Source organism: Bubalus kerabau, chromosome 1, assembly GCF_029407905.1.
Source record: "Bubalus kerabau isolate K-KA32 ecotype Philippines breed swamp buffalo chromosome 1, PCC_UOA_SB_1v2, whole genome shotgun sequence".
Classification (NCBI taxonomy): Eukaryota; Metazoa; Chordata; class Mammalia; order Artiodactyla; family Bovidae; genus Bubalus; species Bubalus kerabau.
This window is the reverse complement of record NC_073624.1, coordinates 74,041,201-74,062,831: the sequence shown is the minus strand read 5'-3', so window position 1 is coordinate 74,062,831 and position 21,631 is coordinate 74,041,201. Positions and strand designations below refer to the sequence as shown.

Sequence of the window (21,631 nt, the reverse complement as noted above, 5' to 3'; positions counted from 1 at the left end):
GTCAGGAACTAGGCCTTGAGAACACACTTCCTGTACCAGCACTGTTTCTCTATCTCCCCTGCAGTCATCTTCATACTCTACAAACCTCTCTACCTACAGTCAGAGCAAATAAGTCTTCTCAATGAAGTCAATTCCCTCCACTTTCCTTCAAGAAGTCGAGTATCAAGAAATTGTCTCACAGTTTACAAATCAGCACACAGCTAGGCAATCTGAGTACACAAATGCCAGGTCACAGCTCTGCTACAGGCTCCCCCAGCCAAGCATCAGAGTCAGGGTATAGTGGCCAGGGTAGTCAACTCAAGTATTCAAGAACCTTGTAGGTGACACTTGAAGAGATAAGAGAAGCAAAGTATTCTGTAAGAAAGCAGGAGGGATGTGATTTATTATAAATTATTTTCCTAGAGATTGGGAAAAGAGTACGTCAAAGCTGTATATTGTCACCCTGCTTATGTAACATATATGCAGGGTACATCATTCGAAATGCTGGGCTGGATGACTCACAAGCTAGAATCAAGATTGCCAGCAGAAATATCAACAACCTCAGATATGCAGATGATACCACTTTAATGGCAGATGGAGAAGGCAATGGCACCCCACTCCAGTACTCTTGCCTGGAAAATCCCATGGATGGAGGAGCCTGGTGGGCTGCAGTCCACTTTCACTTTTCACTTGCACGCATTGGAGAAGGAAATGGCAACCCACTCCAGTGTTCTTGCCTGGAGAAGCCCAGGGACGGGGGAGCCTGGTGGGCTGCCATCTATGGGGTTGCGCAGAGTCCAACACGACTGAAGCAACTTAGCAGTAGCAGCAGTGAAGAGGAACTAAACAGCCTCTTGATGAAAGTGAAAGAGGAGAGTGAAAAAGCTGGCTTAAAATTCAACATTCAAAAAACAAAAGTCATGGCATCTAGTCACATCACTACATGGCAAATAGATAGGGAAAAAGTGGAAACAGTGTCAGATTTCATTGTCTTGGGCTCCAAAATCACTGTGGATGGTGACTGCAGCCACAAAATTAAAAGATGCTTGTTCCTTGAAAGAAAAGCTATGGCAAACCTAAACAGTGTATTAAAAAGCAGAGACATCACTTTGCTGACAAAGGTCCATAATATAGTCAAAGCTATGGTTTCTCCAGTAGTCACGTACGGATGTGAGAGTTGGACCATAAAGAAGGCTGAGCACCGAAGAACTGATGCTTTTGAATTGTGGTGCTGGAGAAGACTCTTGGGAGTCCCTTGGACAACAAGGAGCTCCAATTAGTCAATCCTAAAGGAAATCAATCCTGAATATTCATTGGAAGGACTGATGCTGAAGCTGAAGCTCCAACACTTGGGCCACCTGATGAGAAGTACAGATTCATTGGAAAAGACCCTGATGGTGGGAATGATAGAGGGCAAGAGGAGAAGGGAGTGACAGAGGATGAGATGGTTGGATGGCTTCATACACTGAATGGACAAGAGTTTGAGCAAACTCAGGGAGACAGGACAGGGAAGCCTGTCGTGCTGCAGTTCATGGTGCGGCAAAGAGTCAGACACATTTAGCAACTGAACAACAGCAAGGAAATTGTCAATGATTGTTGTATAAATAAAAATCTGAGCATGGCAATAAAAAATGCCCATAAAGAGACTTACCTGGTGGTCCAGTGGTTAAGAAACCACCTTGCCATGCAAGAGACACTGGTTTGATCCACAGTCTGGGAAGATTCCATATGCTATGGGGCAACTAAGTCCATGTACCACAACTAATGAAGCAATTATTGAAGCCCACACACTCTAGAGCCCATGCTCCACAGTAAGAAAAGCCATCGCAGTGAGAAGCCTGCAAATGCAATGAAGACTAGTCCCCACTCTCTGCAACTAGGGAAAGCTCATGCATAGCAATGAAGACCCAGCACAGCCATAAACAAACAGGAAAAATCATTTTTTAATTGCCCATAAAGAACAACAACAACAAACCAAAGAGTCCTCCATCTGGTGGGAATCACATCCGCTTCATATTCTTGGGGAGGGTGAAGGGAGGAACTGGGAGGAGACTTAGCAGAACCTGTGTTCAAGGCCAACTGAACAACTTGGAAGAAGCCCAAAGTCCAGAGGAACAAGGCTTGGTGATGATGAAGACTTTTAAGGAGTTAGTTCCTTAGCTTAAAAAAAGATAAGAAGCCACTGAAGGAAATTAAGCAAAGATGTAGCAGCAACAATTTTGCAGTTTAGGAAGGTCATCCTAGCTGCAGTATCCTTTCCTCAATATTTCCCAGGCACTATTTGTGGAGGGAGACGATGTCATGTACCCTAAACAAGGAAAGTTCATAAACAGAATGCCATATGCTGATCAGGCATTTTCAGTCAGATCAAACTGTATCTTCTTTACAATGCTTTTCCTTGTGCCCTTGTTCTTACTCCAGTCAACAAACGTTTCTTCCCCCCTTTATTTTTAACCTTCCTTACTCACACATGTTTTATCTACAGTTCCGGACTCTTCAAGCTTCAGTCTCACATTTCTAATTCTACCACACTCTTCCACATGAATAGTCCACCAGTGCCTCAAATGCAATAGATCTAAAACACAACTTATTTTCTTACCCCCACCTACCAACCTGCCCCAAGTTCACTCCTCCTAATCGCCCAGGCTTCACATCTTACCATCATCTTTTATTCATCCCTCTCTTTTTCCCTCTGTTTATCCCCACATCCAACTAATTGTTTCTTTCTGTCTAATTCACTTCAGCCATGCTTCTCCAATCCTATAGGCACTCCTGGCTTATGTCTTCATTCTCTAACAAAAACTCTTGTAACTTTCCCTTATTAGTCCAGTGGTTTCCTTCCCAATTCAATTCATCCTCTGGATAATTAGATAATAATATATCCTATAATTCAACTCTGATTACGACATTTCCAGGACCAAAAATAACTTCAACCTCATAGCCTACTGAGTCCAAATTTCCTAGACTAGCATTAAAGCCTTCCGTTTTCTAGGCCAAACCTAATTTTCCATCTTTGCGCTTTATTTTCTCTCTATGCCCCCTCATATATGCTCCAGTTGTGTCCTGGTCAATCTGATCTGGGAAATATTGGGTACTCAACAAAAGTTGATTTCCTTCCATATGAGTTTGCTATATTCTCCTTCCCCATGCCATCTCAATTTATAGGAAAACATTCCATCATTCTGAATAATTGATTCTCACACAGAAAATTATCATATTCATGGAAAATCCTGTAAAACCTAGAAAACAGACAGGAACCTTGCCAAAGACAAGCAGTATGATTGAGCTGCAACGTCAAAAGAAAAAGGTAGTGACAAGCAGGATGCCATAGAAGTTTCAGAACATTTGAAAAGTTAGAAGCATTACATGTGGGACAATGGATGCTAACAGTCTACCAGAGTCCTTCAAGATGATTTATTGGTCTCATAGAACTTATAATCCCCCGAAGAAGATTCATACATGTGGACTTCATAATGCAAGGTAGTAAAATCGTGCTCCAGCCAAGGTACAAAATGTCTTAGAAGCATTAAAAAAAGTGAGAAATTCTAAGAGATTAAGAAAGCTTCATAAAATGCCATGCAACAGAGGCTGTAAGGACTTCAACAAATCTTAAGAAAAAGGTATTCCAGGCAGCAGAAACGATCTAAAGGAAAGGTAGAGGTGGAAAATGCTACAAGTTGAGAAATAGGAAAACAACTGATGAACCCTGGGCCCCTAAACTATTACTATTTTGAATGTCTCTAATGATCACTTACACAGTTTTAATGAATTAGGAGTGTATGAGCTATTTGAGCTCAGGGTTTTACTTCAATGAATTCCTGAAAACAGGCAGATGATTATCTGCAAGATGGATTAGTCATTATTAAACAGGATTTTCACAACTCTGTTGGATCCTAAGCTGCGTCATAATCCCTGAGTGTGGTGTTGCACTCAGTTTACTCCCGGAGGCTGGCTCTTCGGCATTCCTGCAGTAGTATGACTGAGAAGCTCGAACATCTTGGAATCCCGTTGAAGGTGACACATGTCTACACACACATTGCAATCAAGGGAACATTATACATGCATTTTAAGGACTAGTAACCTTATAATAGAAAGTTTAAAAATGCAAAGTCAAACCATGTAAATGCTTGCATAGTACAAAGAAGTCTACAATTAGAAGAGACTGTAGAGAAAATCTAGATTAAACATGTGACCCAAACTATGTCTATCTAGTTATTCCAGGAATTTGGAATCAGGGCTCATTGATTTAGTGTCTCCCTGTGCTTGGCACTGAGGGACACCTACATATCCAGAAACCACTGAGCACCCACATATGACTGTGAACACAGCGGGGGAAAGATCTCACACAGAGAGATCAATGAAGCTAAGAAAGGCAAAGACTAGAGACAGAGGAAGTTCCAGGTTTTCCATTCCTAGTCCCTAATAAGGTCTGCATGCATTTGACTTCCATCACATTCCAGTCTTTCTTGTTCCTAAAACTAGTTCAAGTTCACCGCTGTTACTTGGAACAGAAGCTTAAATGAGGCAATAACCAAAATCCTTCATAAGGTCAATTGGCTGATTTATTACTGAGCTACCTTTTCTATACTTTCTTCTCATTTGTATTTCCTTTAAAAGCCATAACCACGACTTTGGTATATTATAGAGACAAATATGTGAACAGGGATCCAGGACTGTGTTGAGTATTTTTAAAAAGAAAATCCATCATCTCCAGGAAGGAGAAAATGTAGGAATCTTCAAGGTAAAGCCTTGAGGTATCTGCATAGCAATCAGGGATGCTAACAACTGGTAAATTTTTTTAAAACTATTTATCTTGTATTGGGGTATAGCCCATTAACAATGTGATCATTTCAGTTGAACAGTGAAGGGATTCAGTCATACATATACATGTATCCATTCTCCCCCAAACTCCCCTCTCATCCAAGCTACCACATAACACTGAGCAGAGATCCCTGTGCTACACAGTAGGTCCTTGTTGATTATCCATTTAAAGTATAGCAGTGTGTACATGTCCCTCCCGAACTCCCTAACAGTCCCTTCCCTCAATCTTTCCCCCAGCAACCATAAGTTTGTTCTCTAAATCTGTGAGTAACAACTGGTAACGTAAAGAGTTATCTGATTACTCTCCTACCCAAAGCCAATATAATTCTGAATAAACCAGATGAGTAGATCCCATTCAGTCTCCTCTGAGGCATGAGAAAAAGGTCATAACTGAGCGCAGTGCATTTCATCTGGAATGCCCCGAGTGACTAGCCATAGTTCTCCCAACCATACAAAGAGGTCTGGGTGCTCTCCAGTGATATCCCTGACCCAGACCAAATTTCAACACTGAATACCAAAACATCTTATGGCCTGCTTTAACTACTGACCCTATGACATAACCAGCACTTTCTACTATTAGATAAGGGGAAGAAAGTAACAGAAGGTTAATAACATGGCACTCTTTTTTCAGGTGTATACGTCTGTGTGATGGGGCAAGTATCAAGATTTTCCTGAGACAGATCCTGTCTCCCCAAAGCTGGATCCACACCCAACAGATTTGACTACAAGGAGACCAGTTAAACATGTAGAGCAAGTCAGAGTTGACAATCAGAAGCCTGGACCAATCTAGTGGGTGGCTCTGCAGGTTTATATAAACAAAAACAATCCTGGAGGATCCTGGGGTTGGAAGGGACATAGAGACTTATGTACAAATTCAGCACTTTACAGAGAAGGAAGCTAAACATTGAAACCAAATTCATCAAACAAATCCCTAAATACAGTAATACAGGTGAGATGAAAATCAAAGGGACTGTGACCAGATTGTGACAGAACCAAAAAAGATTATTTCCTAAAGTTTCTCTAATGGTTGAAAATTTATTTTTAATTATAAAAGAAATACTGTATTAGAAAAATCTATGAAAACTACTGTTGGGATATTTTTTTGGATATTCTTATTACTTAAGTTTAGCAAAACGGTTTCTGACCAAATGGGTTAGCATTTCAGTTAAGGTATTAGACCAAGCACCTTTAAAAGTCAAAAAACTGTGTGTTGATTCAAAAACCTATCTGATGTTGTATATTTGCAACCTTGGCAGATAGGCAGTTTAGGCACTGTGACAAAACTCTAAACGGCAGAGAGTTGCTTATTTTAATACATATTAAAAAAAAAAATCCAGACATTCACGTAGGGCCCTAATAAAAGTCACCAGAAATTAGACTTATATGTCAGCTGGGACCAAAATTAAAAGAATAAATGTTTAAATGGTCCAAATATAAACTTGGTTTTCAAAATTATTGGCAAGGGGCCATAGTACTCCGGATTTCAGTCTTCAAGGGCTGCTTGACCACAAGTATTAAGTCAACACATAACTGAGGGGAAAAAAAACAACATATACTGTCTGGAAGTACAATCTACCCTTTATCTGCAGCACAGTATATTTTAGAAGACCGCTGATAAAATGTGAAGATAGAACCTGTTGTGTCCCCCAAGAAGTGCTAGTAAACTTACTTTTAAAGTGTAAATTTGTTAAAAATAGGTTTTTTTAAAAAAACAATATTAATCAGAAGCAAACATGAAATTGATATTATTTAAATTAACACCAATAATCTGCACACACTAAATATTTTTTAAATCGCCTATCCATTTTATAAATTACATGAATCCTAAGGATTCTTTTATAGACAAAACTAACTTAAAAATCTACTTTGCCACCACCACTGCAAATGGAAATAGGAAGCAAAAGACCAGAGGGTGTTGAATATAATCTATACTTAGTAGAGTCAGTTTTCAACTAATTTATAAGTCTTAGGTTTTAGCCATATCTTATTTTGACAGTTTAGATTATTGGTGGCAAAAACAAAAGCAAACTAAAATTTCCGAAGAAATCTCAACTCTGAGAAGTTATATTTTCTGTTCTTCCATTCCAGATAACATTAGGCATCGAGAAGTTTTGATGACTATATACTTATCACAAATATAAAGGCTCCTGCAATTTGACATTTACCTTAAACTCTACATTTGTACTTTCAAATAATTACTTTTTATAATAATCTTATTCCACATTATTTAGAGAAAACTATCTTTAAAAATCGTCCTGTTGAGACTGCAAAATTACCTCGCTTGATAGCTTGTAGTCCTAAACCAAATAAGGCAGGAATGGCACCTTTCGATCTTATAGTTGTAAACAGCCCAGGGTGAAACTTTCAAACCAGACTCCGATGCCCTTTTTTCCGCTCAAAAACAAAACAAAACTGGTACCTGGAAAACTCGGGATTTTGTTCAGTTTTGGCCTATTAGACACCCGCCGGGCCCTCGGGAGCCTGACCCCGCGGCGAGGGCGGCGGTGCGCTTCTGGGTGCGCCGCTTGTCGCCACGCGCCCGCCGCTCCTGGCGCTGTCCCCCTACTCGCCCGGCTCCCCGGCGCCCCTCCCGGACGCGCGGCGGGAGGCACGGGCCTGGCTGGCCGTTCCCACGCGCCCGGGCCCGTTATCTCAGCGGCTGCTGCGCAGGAGTACCCCCCGGCCCCCGACACACACACACCTCCGCGCGGGGCAGAGGACTCCGAGGTGGTCCCCGCCGCGGACCCGCGCCCTCCAGAGCCCGAGGCGGCGTCCCTTCCCCAGCCGCCCTGCCAAGCCCCTCCCTCGGGGGCCCACGTCGGTCCAGAGCCTCCCTCCGGCTCAGGTTCGCTCCCGGGACGGGATAAGGTGTCAGCGACGCTGCCAGACGCCTCCCGTCGGCGGGGGCGAAGCCAGCCCTGACCTCCTTCTATCCGCCTCTCACCACCCGCGCCCCTCTTGGGCTCAGGAGAGGGGGGCTCCCGGCAGGAGGCTGAAGGGGGCGCTGCCGGCGCTCGCAGGGGAGCGGAGGTCGGGGTCACATCTCAACTCGGCGGGGTCCGGGCGTGAGGGCAGACAAGGGGTGGGGGAGCGAGCCCCAACTCACCGGACTGCACTGCTCCCCGGGCCGCAGCCGCGGCCAGGCAGAGGCTGAGGCAGAGGCAGAGCAAAAAGGGGCGCGGGAGGGTCCGCCGCGGGCTCATGGAAGTGCCAGGGAGCCGCCGCCGCCGCCGCCGGCGCCGCTGTCCGAGCCTCCCTCCCTTCCTCCCCGGCTCCGGGCGACGGACGGGGCGGCGGGAGGCATGACGGGAAATTCCTGGGCACGGGCAGCCGAGTCCAAATATGAGCAAAGGAGACGAGCGAGGGAGGACCGCGGAGCTCGCCCGCCGCGGACGGTGCCCGCTGCCCGGGCCTCGGCAGCGGCCAGCTCCCTCCCTTCTCTGAATCCTCCTCCTCCACGGCTGCCGCCCCTCTGCCAGAAGGCATCCCTTTCCAGTGTTGGGGCCCAAGAGCAGAGCGGAGCACGGGTCCCGCCTAAGACCCCTGAATTAAAAGAGAGAAGAACCATCACGAGGAGACCCGACAGCTAGCCAGGGACCCGCGGGAAGGCGTCTAAGGAGTTTAAGGAGACTCCTGCGATGCGCCCCAATCAATTGCGAGCTCTGGGAGTAAAGGGATAAAAATATTTGGCAAGTGCTTCTCGAGTGTGGGGGGAGGCTAGAGCAGAGCTGTCAGTTATGCACACACTCAGGCGCGCCATCCTACACAGAACGAACGGGCATTATTGATCTAACACACAAAACCAGCCCTCTGCATCCCAGATGAGTGGGACCTTTACACCAGGGTGTGTGTATGGGGGTGTGTGTGCCTCGCGCTTCAGTTCAGTTCCGTTCAGTCGCTCAGTCGTGTCAGACTCTGCGACCCCATGAATCGCAGCACGCCAGGCCTCCCTGTCCATCACCAACTCCCAGAGTTCACTCAGACTCACGTCAGTGATGCCACCCAGCCATCTCATCCTATGTTGTCCCTTTCTCCTCCTGCCCCCAATCCCGCCCAACATCAGAATCTTTTCCAATGAGTCAACTCTTCACATGAGGTGGCCAAAGTACTGGAGTTTCAGCTTTAGCATCATTCCTTCCCAAGAAATCCCAGGGCTGATCTCCTTCAGAATGGACTGGTTGGATCTCCTTGCAGTCCAAGGGACTCTCAAGAGTCTTGTTAAAAACGGGCTCTTCCCAAACTTATATTTGAATACCATATATGGTCTTCAACCTCTTTACACTAGTTTTGTATTTCTTTCAACTTATCTGAAAGATAGTGTTGAAATTTATTCAAAAGGTACTAACTTTATTCAAAAGTGTCAAGCCCAATGTTTAATAATAGGCCTAAGCCAATAGTGGCTTGACTTTTCTTTGGCACTGATAACTGCCAGCAATCAAGGCCAAATGACCGTAGCTTTTCAAGAGGACATAATGATGTCTAATTACTTTTTTTTTTTTTTACACTGGCACTAATGGGACAGGCCCTGAAGACGTAGGATTATGTAATTATTTATAACCATTGTGATATGCTACAGAAATGATTAACTGATGGAAAATACTTAAGGGGTAAAAGTCAAACAGATTTAGAGGGTGGATTACTCTAACATGACCTAAAGTACAGTAATTTGTACATCACACTATTTGTTTGAAAATGCTATATTTGAAAATTAGAAACTTTATTTCAAAACAAATTCAGTTCTGGCATAGTATTAAGGCCCTGTATGCCAAAAACCAGTCCATTGGCAAGTGGTTCCCCTTAAATCATCTGGTACTGAGAAACACCACATCCCATGAATTATTCCTGGAAAATGGGCAGATTTCACCCTTAATGTACTAGCAGTGATAATGAGATGAAGGTCAGATAACCTAAGTAAACTAACAGTAAATAAACTGTAAAACAGTATATTAGGGATTTAAAGGACACATGGTATTATTCAATTTAAGTATTTAGAAGTGGGATATCTGAAGGGAAATATTCAGGAAACTCTTTTAAGTTTCCCTCCCTTTCCTCTTTTTTATATATTTTGTATTATATAAGCACTTCTTATTTCATATTCACTTTTTATTTCCCCCACAGCCTGTTAGTGCAGGAGATACGAGAGACATGGGTTTGATCCCTGGACTGGGAATATCGCCTGGAGAAGGGAATAGCAACCCTCTCCAGTATTCTTACTGAGAAAATCCCATGGGCAGATGAGCCTGGCAGCAACAATCCATAGGGTCACAAAGTCAGATACAACTGAAGTGACTTAGCACACACCCACCACAACATGTAGTAGAATTCTTTGCCCATAGTTTAAATGTTTGTTTAAAAACAAAAGTAAAATGAGCACATTTTGTAGACTGATGTACAGGAGCTCCCTAAGTGGAGAGAAAAGCTTGTTTCAAAGGATTGTAATAATTTTGTCTATATTTAAAATATTTTAGTTGACCTTAAGCACAAAATTACATAAAATTACAAAGAATGCAGTATAACACTGCCTGTTACTATAAGTGGAGGGTTGATTAATTCTGTCAACTGCTGACTTGACAGAGATATTAGCAGCTGTTCTAAAAGCTTGAATAAACACATTAAAGAGGAAAGGAAAGAACAGAAGTTCCTGAGTACATAGTAAGTGCCTGTCACTGTGCTAGTTGTTTTACACACAGCATTTTATTTAAATCTGCCAAATATCTTTGAGCTTTTTATTTTTTGTCCCTATTTTACAGATAAGGAGAGGCATAGATAAGTAAATTATGCTATCAGGAAGGGATAAAGTAGTATTGGAATTCAAATCTCATTCCAAAGGCTGCATATACTCTTTCTACTCTTCTGATCTGCCCCATTTTCTCTACATTAGGGGGAAAAAAAAAATGGGGTTTTCAAAAACTGTATTCATTGAGTTCTTGTGGTTTTAAGTAACTAGTGCGCACTCAGGTTACCTCAAGTAACAAGGGTAAAGAAAACATGTGGAAATAAGGCCAGAGACTTAACCGGCTTGTCAGGTCATCCTTTGTGAGCCTGGGGTAGGGGCCTGTGCCTTTGATGGGTACCAGAAACAGGAAAGTTACCACCCTCTGGCCACAGTCCTATGAGTTTTGTAGTTGAAATCATATATTTCCCAACATTTTCTCTGTTATTATTATAATCTTAATGACAATCATGTTAATATATTACTTTAAACTATGTTTGCTTTTGATATGTGCAGGGCCCTGTGGGGGGCTCCTGGGCACAGGCCTCTGTGTCCAGTGTTTCTTTGATTATAGGAAACAGCCTTCATTCACCCTCTGTGACCTTCCCTGAGTTCCAATGGGCAGACCCAAGCCGTTTTTAACTAGGGAATGGAGAGGATAGTTGACCAAGGAGAAACAAACTGTCAAGAGCAGCCTTGGGGCAAGGTCCTGGGTCCCCATCAATACACACAACAATATCTCTGAGCTGTTTTGCAGATACGGAAACCCCCTCCAGGTGGGAAAAGTTGAGGATTAACAATGGTATATTGCCCACAAGCATGTAGACCCCAGACCAGTTGGACCTGAAGGTTGACAATGTGGACTCTCCTTAACTCACCACCAACCCATCAGAAGAATGTCAACGAGCTGATCACACCCTCTTTGCACAATTGCTATAAAAACTTACCACAGTCTTCCTCAAACTGGGACACTTGGTTTGAGGGCATAGGCCTGCTGTGTCCCCCTTCCCCTGGCAAGGAAATCTGCTTAGTCACTCAGTTGTGTCTGACTCTTTTGTGAGCCCATGGACCGTAGCCCACCAGGCTCTTCTGTCCATTGGATTTTCCAGACAAGAGTACTGGGGTGGGTTGCCCTTTCCTTCTCCAGATTTTCCCGACCCAGGGCTCAAACGTGCATCTCCTGCATGTGTCTCCTACACCACAGGCAGATTCTTTACCACTGTGCACTCTAGATACTCTTTGCTACCCTCTCCCCAAACTCTGTTTTCGAGATTTGATTCCACACTGTGTACAGAGAAGCTGAGCTTTCGGCATCACTTTTAAGACAAAACTCTCAGAGGAGGTAACTGCTTCCTCTATTTATTATGTATATATTACAGGGGTGCCTCACGCACCCCAGTGGTGTGCTAGTAAATATTTAACAACCAGATCTGGAGGAAGGAAGCCTGAATTGTGCAAAAGCCAATTTATGTGGATGTCAATACTCCCAGCAATCTGAGTCTCTGAAGTCAAAGCTGAGAAGAGATGTGCTCAACCAGCTTTTCGCCCGCATGAGCCAGCCCATCTCGCCACTCCCCAACTCCTTGTTAATGTCTTCCAAACACAGCAAAATTCAAGTTATACAATCACAGATCCTTCTGCTCCTGCTCCCACTGTTAGTCGCTCAGTCGTGTCCAACTGTCTGCCACCCCATGGACTGTAGCTGGCCAGGCTCCTCTGTCCATGGCATTCTCCAAGCAAGAATATTGGAGTGGGTTGCCATTCCCTTCTCCAGGGGATCTTCCCAACCCAGCGACTGAACCCAGGTCTCCCACGTTGCCGGCAGATTCTTTACGATCTGAGTCACCAGGGAAGCCTACTACCAGCTGCCAGTTCTCTAGAGCTCATAATCAAATGCCCTGGAGGGAAGAGTTTGATTCTATCACTACTGTCCCTCTTGGGGAAAGTTCTTGTATGAGGTTATCTCATAAGCCACTGAGTACCTCTGAGCCAGGTGTCCCCTCCTACTTATTCAGCTGTCGCTAAGATGGAAGGCTCAGAGGGGACATGGCATGGTCACCTGTTCTGAAGAAACAGACTGGCGACTTCCCTGGTGATCCATGGTTAAGAATCCACCTTCCAATACAGGGAGTGCAGGTTTAGTCCTTGGTCAGGGAACTAAGATCCCACATGCTGAGGGGCAACTAAGCCTGTGGGCTCTTGAGCCCACATGACATAACTAGAGAAAAGCCCAAGCACCATAGCTGAGACCCAACATGGCGAAAAGGAAGAAGGAAGCAGACTGTGTTGCTGCCTTTTTAGGGGGTTGAATCTGGGGCAGCCTCTTGAAAAGGAGTCGGTAAGCGCGGCAGGCATTCAAGCTACAATCTCTCTGGCGTACTGTTCTCACCTCTTTAATGAAATGCCCTCAGCCATTCTGCAAAGCTTTGAGACAGCCCCCACATCATATACCCAAAAGAACATCTTGGGTAGACGCAAACAGAAAATGGACACATTCAACCTAATATTATTCAAAAGTCCCAGGCAGGGTGAGAAACCTAGTTAGCTCAATTCAATGAGCATTTTTCAAATATATTATTTATCAAATATATTATCCATATAGTCAAAGCTATGGTTTTTCCAGTAGTCATGTACAGATGTGAGAGTTGGACCATAAAGAAAGGCTGAATGCTGAAGAATTGAAGCTTTCAAACTGTGGTGCTGGAGAAGACTCTTGAGAGTCCCTTGGACACCAAGGAGAGGAAACCAGTCCATCCTAAAGGAAATCAACCCTGAATATTTATTGAAAGGACTGATGCTGAAGCTGAAGCTCCAGCACTTTGGCCACCTGATAGGAAGAACTGACTCATTAGAAAAGACCTTGATGCTGGGAAAAATTGAGGGCAGGAGGAGAAGGGGCTGACAGAGGATGAGCTGGTTGGATGGCATCACTGACTCAATGGACATGAATTTGAGCAAACTCCGGAAGATAGTGATGGACAGGGAAGCCTGGCCTGCTGCAGTCCATGGGGTCGCAGAGTTGGATACAACTTAGACTGAACAGCAACAGTTGTTCTAAACCACTAAGGATCAGTTGGAAAGTAAGGAAATTACTTCATAGGAGGGTGTAACACACTCCCCAGAAGAAAGGTTTTCTAACTTCACTCAATCCAAACTCGCAAAATTCTGCTTTCTTATCTTGCAAAGTAGAATGCGGTCACTCTCAGCCCTGCTGAGAAGTTTTTCACTGACGGAAGTATGCCCCCATGCCTCAAGGTGCTGTAGTGGGAAAAGAGTTGAGAACTCTTCTCAGCAACGTGAAGGACACAGACTCCATGCTGACGGGCTAAGGGAGACACCAAACATTTTCTTAGATTCTGAGGAAGGATTCCCACTTCCACGACACCCTCCCAGCCCCAAGTCATCAAAGGCACTAAAACGACAAGAACTCTTAGACAGAAGACTGAGTTAAAGTGGGTATTTTCCTTCTTCTCTTGGTAAAATGGATTGCCTGCATCTGAAATGGTATTTCTAAATTGTTCCCGTTGAGGCCATCCCTTTCGCTGATTAATTCTGAAGAGATCTGAAGAATGCATTCCCATGATTAATGTGCTGCCCGATTCTATCAGCTTTGGCTGTGGATACGCTACAACAAGCAATAAATATTTAACAACAAGACTTTCAATATTGTAGAGAATTAAGCAATCCTCTCTAGACCAGCAAAGCTGCTTGGCTTTTGGCAAGATTGTATCACATAAAGCAGCATACGTGAAGTCAACTACACACACAAAATGAGGCCGGAAGAGAGGGACAAACTTTTTAGTTGGTACAGGAAGATTCTGACAGGAGACTTGCTCCTTCCTGCTCTTTGACTCGGTCTGTTCCTGAGTGCGTCTGATATCCAAGGCACCTCACCCCATGGGTGTGTGTCCAGTGTTTAAAGGTGTGGTGTTTTCCACACAACTTACCCCTAACCAGCACTTTGATGTGTTGTTCATCCAAAGTGGCTCCAATAGAAGGTAGAGGAAACCCTGACTGTGTTGGGCTTCCTGGGAAATGGCATTTTGCCCTCCAAAACAGTGCCACGGTCCAGGGTTTTCTGCGGTAGTTTTACCTTTGCCATTAAAGCTTCTGGGACAGTGGGTAAGTTACTTAATTACTCTAAGCCTTGATATTCTTTTTTTCTCTGTGTAATGGAAAAATAAAGATACCTACCAATGATGTTTAGCCCTTAGCCTCATGCTAACAAATGGTAAACCCTTAATAAATATCAATGTAGTACTAACGTTATTAACTTCTATAGTTGCTCACTAACTTTCAGTTACCACAAAGCCACTCTGCCTTTAAGCCTTATCTAATATGATTTCCTCTGAAATGACTCATAGTTTCTCTTCATAGCTGAGAGTCCTACATTTGTATCCATAATCACCTCTTAAGGAAGTCTGTTCAGATTTAGTAATCCTGTCAACGCATATTTTCTTCAAATTTACATTTTATATTTATACCCAGGGTTACTAATAATAACTATGTTTTCAAATATATTTTTAACTTTCTCAATAAGATTAGAAGGCTACACAGGATTCCTCAAACTGTTTTGTGAAAACCAGTTTTAGAATTGCCATCAAAAAATATAATACATTTTTAAAAATAGCTTCAACACAGGAAAATCATCTTTGCATTCATTCATTCATTCAACAAATGTTTATTGAATGCTTTTTATATGCTGGATAGACAATAAACAAGATAAACCAGTAAAATATTTAGTATGCTAGTGATAAACTGCCAATAAGAGAAATAAGGCAGGAAAGGTTGCTGAAAGTGTTGGCGTTGTAACATTAAAGACATGGAAGAAAAAGGAAGCCGTGTGTGTGGTGTCTGGGAGAGGGGAAATGGCATGTGAGAAGGCCATGCTCACAGCAGAGTCAGGCCTGCCTCATAGGAGGACCATCTAGGAGAAAAGACTGCCAAGGAGTGTAGGGGGAAAGTTAGAAAACGTGGCCTGAGAGGGAACTATGTAGGATCTTTTGAGTCTTTGCAAGGACTTTGGCTTTTATTGTGAGTGAGAAGGGAAGCTACTGTAGGGTTTTGAGTTTTGAAATGATCTGACGTCCTTTGGCTGTTTTTGTTAAGGAGTGCAGAGACAGAAAGGGGAGCAGTTAGGAGGGTCCTGATAATAATCCAGGCGAGAGGTGATGGTGATTTGGGAGTAGGGAGGAAGCAGTGGAGGTGGTGAAGAGTGATCTGGTCTCAGAGAAATCTGGATAGAGGGGGCCACAAGATTTGCTGACAGACGGAGTGTAGATTGTGAAAGAAAGAGCAGTTGAGAATGCCTCTATACTTTTTTCCTTTTTTGGCTGAGCATTGTGGAATTACCATTTCCTAAACTATGGATGACTTAGAAGGAGGTGGTGGGGTGGTATATTAGCTCGGTTTTGGGCATGTTAAGTTGGAAATGCCTGTTGGACACAGAAGACTATGTTCATCTAGAGCAGTAAATATGAAAATTGCATTTATAGGAGAATATCTGGGCTGCAGATAGCATAGAGAACAACCATGAGAGATCATGAGAAGTCCCCAGACTGATTTTTTTTTTTTTTTAAGCCAGCAGAACCACTAAGAAGGTGAGGCTTGGGATGACCCTGGAGGTCCAGCGGTTAAGACTCCAACCTCCCTATTTAGGGGGGCATGGGTTCAATTCCTGGTCAGGGAACTATGATCCCACAAGCTGCACTCCTGGCCAAAAGAGAGAAAAGAAAAAAGAAAGTGAGGCTGCTAAAGAGGTAGCAGAAAAATAAATACCATAAAGAGACCTAGGAGGCAACAGAAGCTTTTTTATTTTCTCTTTCTTCAATTTATATGCTTAGAATATATTATTTATGGAAAAGGACAAAAATTTAGAACCAAAATAGATGAATCACCATATAAAGTTATATCCTTTTTATAGTTAAGTGAGTAAACATAAAATATTAAAAATGATTTTATTTTGTGACTTATAAATCGACTCTGAAACCTACCCTAAAAAATAGTCTCTAGATTTCTGAGGAATCGCAGCTCTGGAATACAAGCACTGCTGTGACCACACTGAAAAGTTAACGCCATAGGCCAAGCGGCCAAACTTCCCATCTTTGTGACGTGTGAAGGACAGCTAAGTGATAAGCCTACCACACAGCTCGGGGAATAACGACATCTCTTTAGAGACGGAGAGGAATTTTTGTGAGGCTCAACAATATACAAAGTGGCTTTAAAACTATTGTTTAAAATATTGTACAAATGTTTTCATAGTTTTTAAAGCTGTACTACTCTACTTACTTAGTCACCTACGATTCTGCGACCCTTTGGACTGAAGCCCATCAGAGTCCTCTGTCCATGGGCTTTTCCAGCCAAGAATACTGGAGTGGGTTGCCATTTTCCTCCTCCAGGAGATCTTCCTGTCCCAGGGCTTCGAACCCTGTGCCTCCTGCATTGCAGGCAGATTCTTTACCCATTGAACCATCTGGGAAGCCATTTTTAAAGCTGCTGATGGTAAAAGTGGAAAGAGAAACAAACTTGCAGTTGGCGGATTTCTCCTCAAACTCTGGCTGTGCCATGTGACAGTTGTGCAGGACTTCACAGTTCACATCTCTGGGATTTGGTTACTTTATCTTTAAAATGAAATAATCCCTGCTCTGCCTCTTCTGCAAAATGCTGGTGGAAGTAGAATGATTTAATAAGGGAGCTTTAAACACGCTGATGTCTAAAGCAAAAGTCATGACTGAGGCAAGGTGCATTTTTCTAAATTTATCCACTTTTGTTTCTTTGTATAAGCCACAGTTCTCTACACAGCTTGAAGATACCACATTCAGATCCCAATTGAAAAAATAAAAGATCCTCTAAGGAAAATGCATATACCCACAAACCCACATAGTTTGGTATGTGATTAATTGTACACTGATTGAAAATCAGGGTTTTTTTTTTTATCTTTTTACTTTTTACTGGAGTTTAGCCAATTAACAATTGTTGTGATACTTTCAGGTGAACAGCAAAGGGATTCAGCCATACATATACATGTTTCCATTCTCCCTCAACCCCAACTCCCCTTCATCCAGGCTGCCACACACCACTGGGCAGAGCTCCATATGCTCTACAGTAGGTCCTTGTTGGTTATCCATTTTAAATATAGCAGTGGATACAAGTCCATCCCAAACTCCCTAACTATCCCTTCTCCTTATCCTTCTCCCTGGCAAACACAAGTTCATTCTCTGTGCGTCTATATCTTTTTATTATCATTTCTTTTAGAAAATCACTTGGGAAAGAAACAGGAGTCATTGTGATTTCTTATGTGGAAGAGAAACCTAATGAAAGTAGCATCTAAAAAACTTTTAGTGTGTAGCAGGCTATGGGATAGATCAGTAGAGGAGAGCCGTGTTGGGAAGGAAACCCAGGCAGATGCAGAAACCCAAGCTTGAGGTAATGAGAGCCCCTAGTCTAAGATGGTAGCTGTGAGACTAGAGATGAACAAGGAGATATGATAAGAAAAGAACTGCCAGATAAAAAAAACACAGGATGCCCAGATTTTTGAATTCTAGATAAACACCAAATAATTGTTTAGTATATCCTGAATATTGCATGGCACATACTTACACTAAAACATTATTCATGGTTTATCTGAAATTCCAGTTTACGCATCCTGTATTTTTATTTGCTGTCTGGCAATCTTAGAGAGAAACTGGTGAATTTATTGCTACCCTAATCCCCGTGTTTCTGAGGCATATTCTGAAACAACAACAAAAACGTGGGCAGCGTGACCACTATGAAATGAAGAGAGTCATATAGAGCTAGTTCCAGCTGCTCTATAGATCCTAAAGAGATCAAGAAATATATCAAACAGTTCGTTACAGACCTATTTGTTTTCCAGACAGGAAAGTTACTAATATTGTGGCTATACTCTATTCTCAATGTATGAGTTTTGTACTATGGAGTACAATCTATGTGAATGTGTATGCACATGTGTGTGTGTTTAAGGTATGGGCTACTCAGCAAAAGAGCCACAGGCTTACAGTTGCCCTGGAGAGAACATTGAATAAGAAATGTGAATTGGAGAACTGACAGTCCATCCATCATTTCCTACACACACACACACACCCATGTGCACATGAGACTGGGCCAGGGAGTTTTTCCCTATGCAGCCCAAACCCCTGGTCTGTCTTGACTGGACAGTGTGTGGTATGAGTGGGAAGGAAGTGGGAAGGAAGAAGTTTAGACAACAAGGTGCCTTTCAAGGAAAAGTAGGAACAGTTGAAAGATTCAAAGCAGGAAATCTATCTGAAGTGGTGTTACAAACCCAAAGCCAGGAGCATTCAAGGTGACTTTCTTCATCTAAAAGCTTAAGACCTTTAAGGTTTTCTCTCCTGGGTAATGCAGGTGAAAATCCAAAATAGAGCTGCCAAACTTTAACCCTTATCTCTCTTACTTTGTAATTTTGTCCTGAAATTATCTTTACTAGGCCCTAGTCTCACTCTGTGGAGGCTGGAAAGTCATGATAGCAAGGAGAAAGAGGTCTGGTTTCAATCCACTTTTGCAGATATGGGGCAGACTAGGAATCACAACTGAGGATCAACAGCACCCAAGAACAGCCCCCTGTGAAACTGGAGACCACAAAAAGCCCACAGCCCATACCTCTGGAGAGCCTTTTGGAGAAGACAGGTGGAGGCGAATAAGGCCAAACCTCATGACTGGTCCATGACTGCCCCTGAGCAAAAGTGAGTCTTGCAAATTTGGGGGTAATAGAGGCAGGATTTGGATACTGACTGAACTCTTATCAGTGATAGAGAACTTAGAAAAGGAGCCTAGATTCTTCTTTTGTGATCCCCCATGGTGTGATGAATGCTCAGTAAATGTTGTTGACTGATTCTTTTCAAACTGGGCCTGGGAGGAGGGGTTTGAGGTTTGAAGGGGAAGATTGGAGACAGTTAAGGAAGAATTCATGTATATTCAACTCCTACAGAAAAAACAAAAAGCAGCCTTCCCAGGTTGTTCAGTGGTAAAAGAATCTGCCTGCCAATGCAGGAGACCTGGGTTCAATCCCTGGGTCAGGACAATCCCCTGGAGTAGGAAATGGCAACCCAATCCAGTATTCTTGCCTGGATGTCCCATGGACAGAGGAGCCCGGTGGGTCCATAGGGTTGCAAAGAGTGGGACACGACTGAACACAGCACAGCAGCAGTGGGGGGTGGGGGGCTGGGGGAGGAAACGCAAGGTTTGAAGGGGAAGTTGGGAGATGATTAAGGAAGAATTATGTGTGTTCAACTCTCACAAAGAAAACAAATTAACCAAATGAAAACTATTAGCCACTTAACTTTACACAGTTGTGTAAAAAGAAAAATAAAAAAATTTAGTTCCTTCTAAAAACCATTATACATATGTGTGTGTGTGTATGTATATATTGCTGCCTCATCTTGGTTGCGTTTGCAGTGTCTTTCATTGCATTGGGCACAGGGACTATCTAGTTGAGCCTTGAAGCTCTGGAGCCCAGGCTCAGTAGTTGTGGTGTGTGGGCTTAGTCGCTTTGTAGCATGTGGGATCTTAGTTCCCCAATCAGAGACTGCACCTATGTTCCCTGCATTGCAAGGCAGATACTTAACCACTGGATCACCAGGGAAGTCCCATAAAAACCATTTTATTCAGTTTCCACTGGTAACAATTATAACTGGGATTACAAGTAAAAATGGCTGCTGCTGCCGCTGCTAATTATAACTGGGATTACAAGTAAAAATGGCTAGCATTAATGAAAACATATATCACAACCATAGCTCTGAAAACTCAAGATATTTAGTGGAAAGAACTCCTAAAGACACATCTAAGTGTTTAAAGTAAAAGCAAAACACGAACAAAAACATTTTCCAAAGGGATCAAATGATGCTCAGCTAATTTCATGTCACTTAACATCAATAAGGAAAAATACATTGAAAAATCTATACATTATGTAAGCAATGATGTTATTAGTATAACAAATAATGAAATAGCTCTTAACTATTTCCAACTTTGCCTCTAAAATTCCTTTCGTCTGATGGCAGAACATTATTTCCTGTTCTTATACTCTGTGGGAAGTAGCACACCCATTTTAATGTCACTTTTCCTCTGTATCAACATTTATGGGAGGAATTATTTTTGTGCTTTCAAGGTTGATATCTCAGATCCAGAAGTCATGTGGCAATGGATCTCAAACTTAAATATGAGAATACCTGGAGAACTTGTTACTATCCTGAGAGCTCTCCTACATACAGTGATTCAGGTCTGGTGAGGGATTCAGAAATTTGCATTTCTAACAAGCATCCCAAATGATTCTAAGACAGGTCTTCCATAGATCTTGCTCTGATTTAAGTAACCAGAGTAATTTTCATGTCTACTTTCCAACTGCAGAGGATAAGTTTTAAACTCTTATTTTCTATATGCCCGTAAGAGGTGGAAAGATTACAGGATAATACATGAGTATAAATAACACAGCTTCCATGACCTTTACAGGGAACTCAAATAACTGTAATTTTTGATTCACACTAAGTTTTGAAATGAGGCACTTCAAGGTTCTGAGTTGCTTCATGAGTCATTGGTGATTAATCTTTCCATAGTTTTAACCCTGTGAATTTTTTTTTTTTGAAAACTGGTTATTTTTGAATCAGGTTCCAGCTTCTAGGTGAGTGGAATATTAAAATTTTCAAGGCATATCTTTAAAAATTACTCCAGGTAAATAGTAATTTTCTTACCAATTTCTCTAATATTAGAATATGATATACTTTATGACGTACAGTTCACCCATGAATAACACAGGTTGTGGGTGGTGATCCTCTGTGCAGTCAAAAATATAAGTATAACTTATAATCAACCCTACCTATATTTGATTCCTCAGTATCTGTGGTTTTGCACTGGCCAATTTAACCTGTCATGAATCAGGTAGTACTGTAGTTTTTACTATTGAAAAAAATCTGAGCATAAGTGGACCCATGCAGTTCAAATCCATATTAAAGTTCAACTGAACTTTATTTTTTTCTACATACAATGAAAATAGCATACTTCTACAAACATGTAAATTTCATAGGGTAATATTTACTCCACCTAGTTTCATATATAAGGTTCTGTTTTATAACCAAGTAATATATTTTTAAA

General features: G+C 42.4%; 1 protein-coding gene across 5 annotated transcripts in view; it reads right to left on the bottom strand.

Moving 5' to 3' along the window:
- The window catches only part of MSRB3 (methionine sulfoxide reductase B3), a 181,585-nt gene extending 173,501 nt beyond the window's left edge, over positions 1-8,084 (bottom strand). Inside the window, exon 1 of one of the 5 annotated variants that reach the window (XM_055579747.1) lies at positions 7,907-8,084. In XM_055579747.1, coding sequence (XP_055435722.1) covers positions 7,907-8,003 — 97 coding nt within the window. In that variant the 5' untranslated portion in view covers positions 8,004-8,084. Of the gene's footprint in view, positions 1-7,076; positions 7,097-7,219; positions 7,439-7,501; positions 7,789-7,906 lie in introns of those variants that run through there. The other 4 variants (XM_055579757.1, XM_055579751.1, XM_055579764.1 and 1 more) reach the window with 4 other exon arrangements.
- Between the last annotated feature and the right edge of the window lie 13,547 nt (positions 8,085-21,631).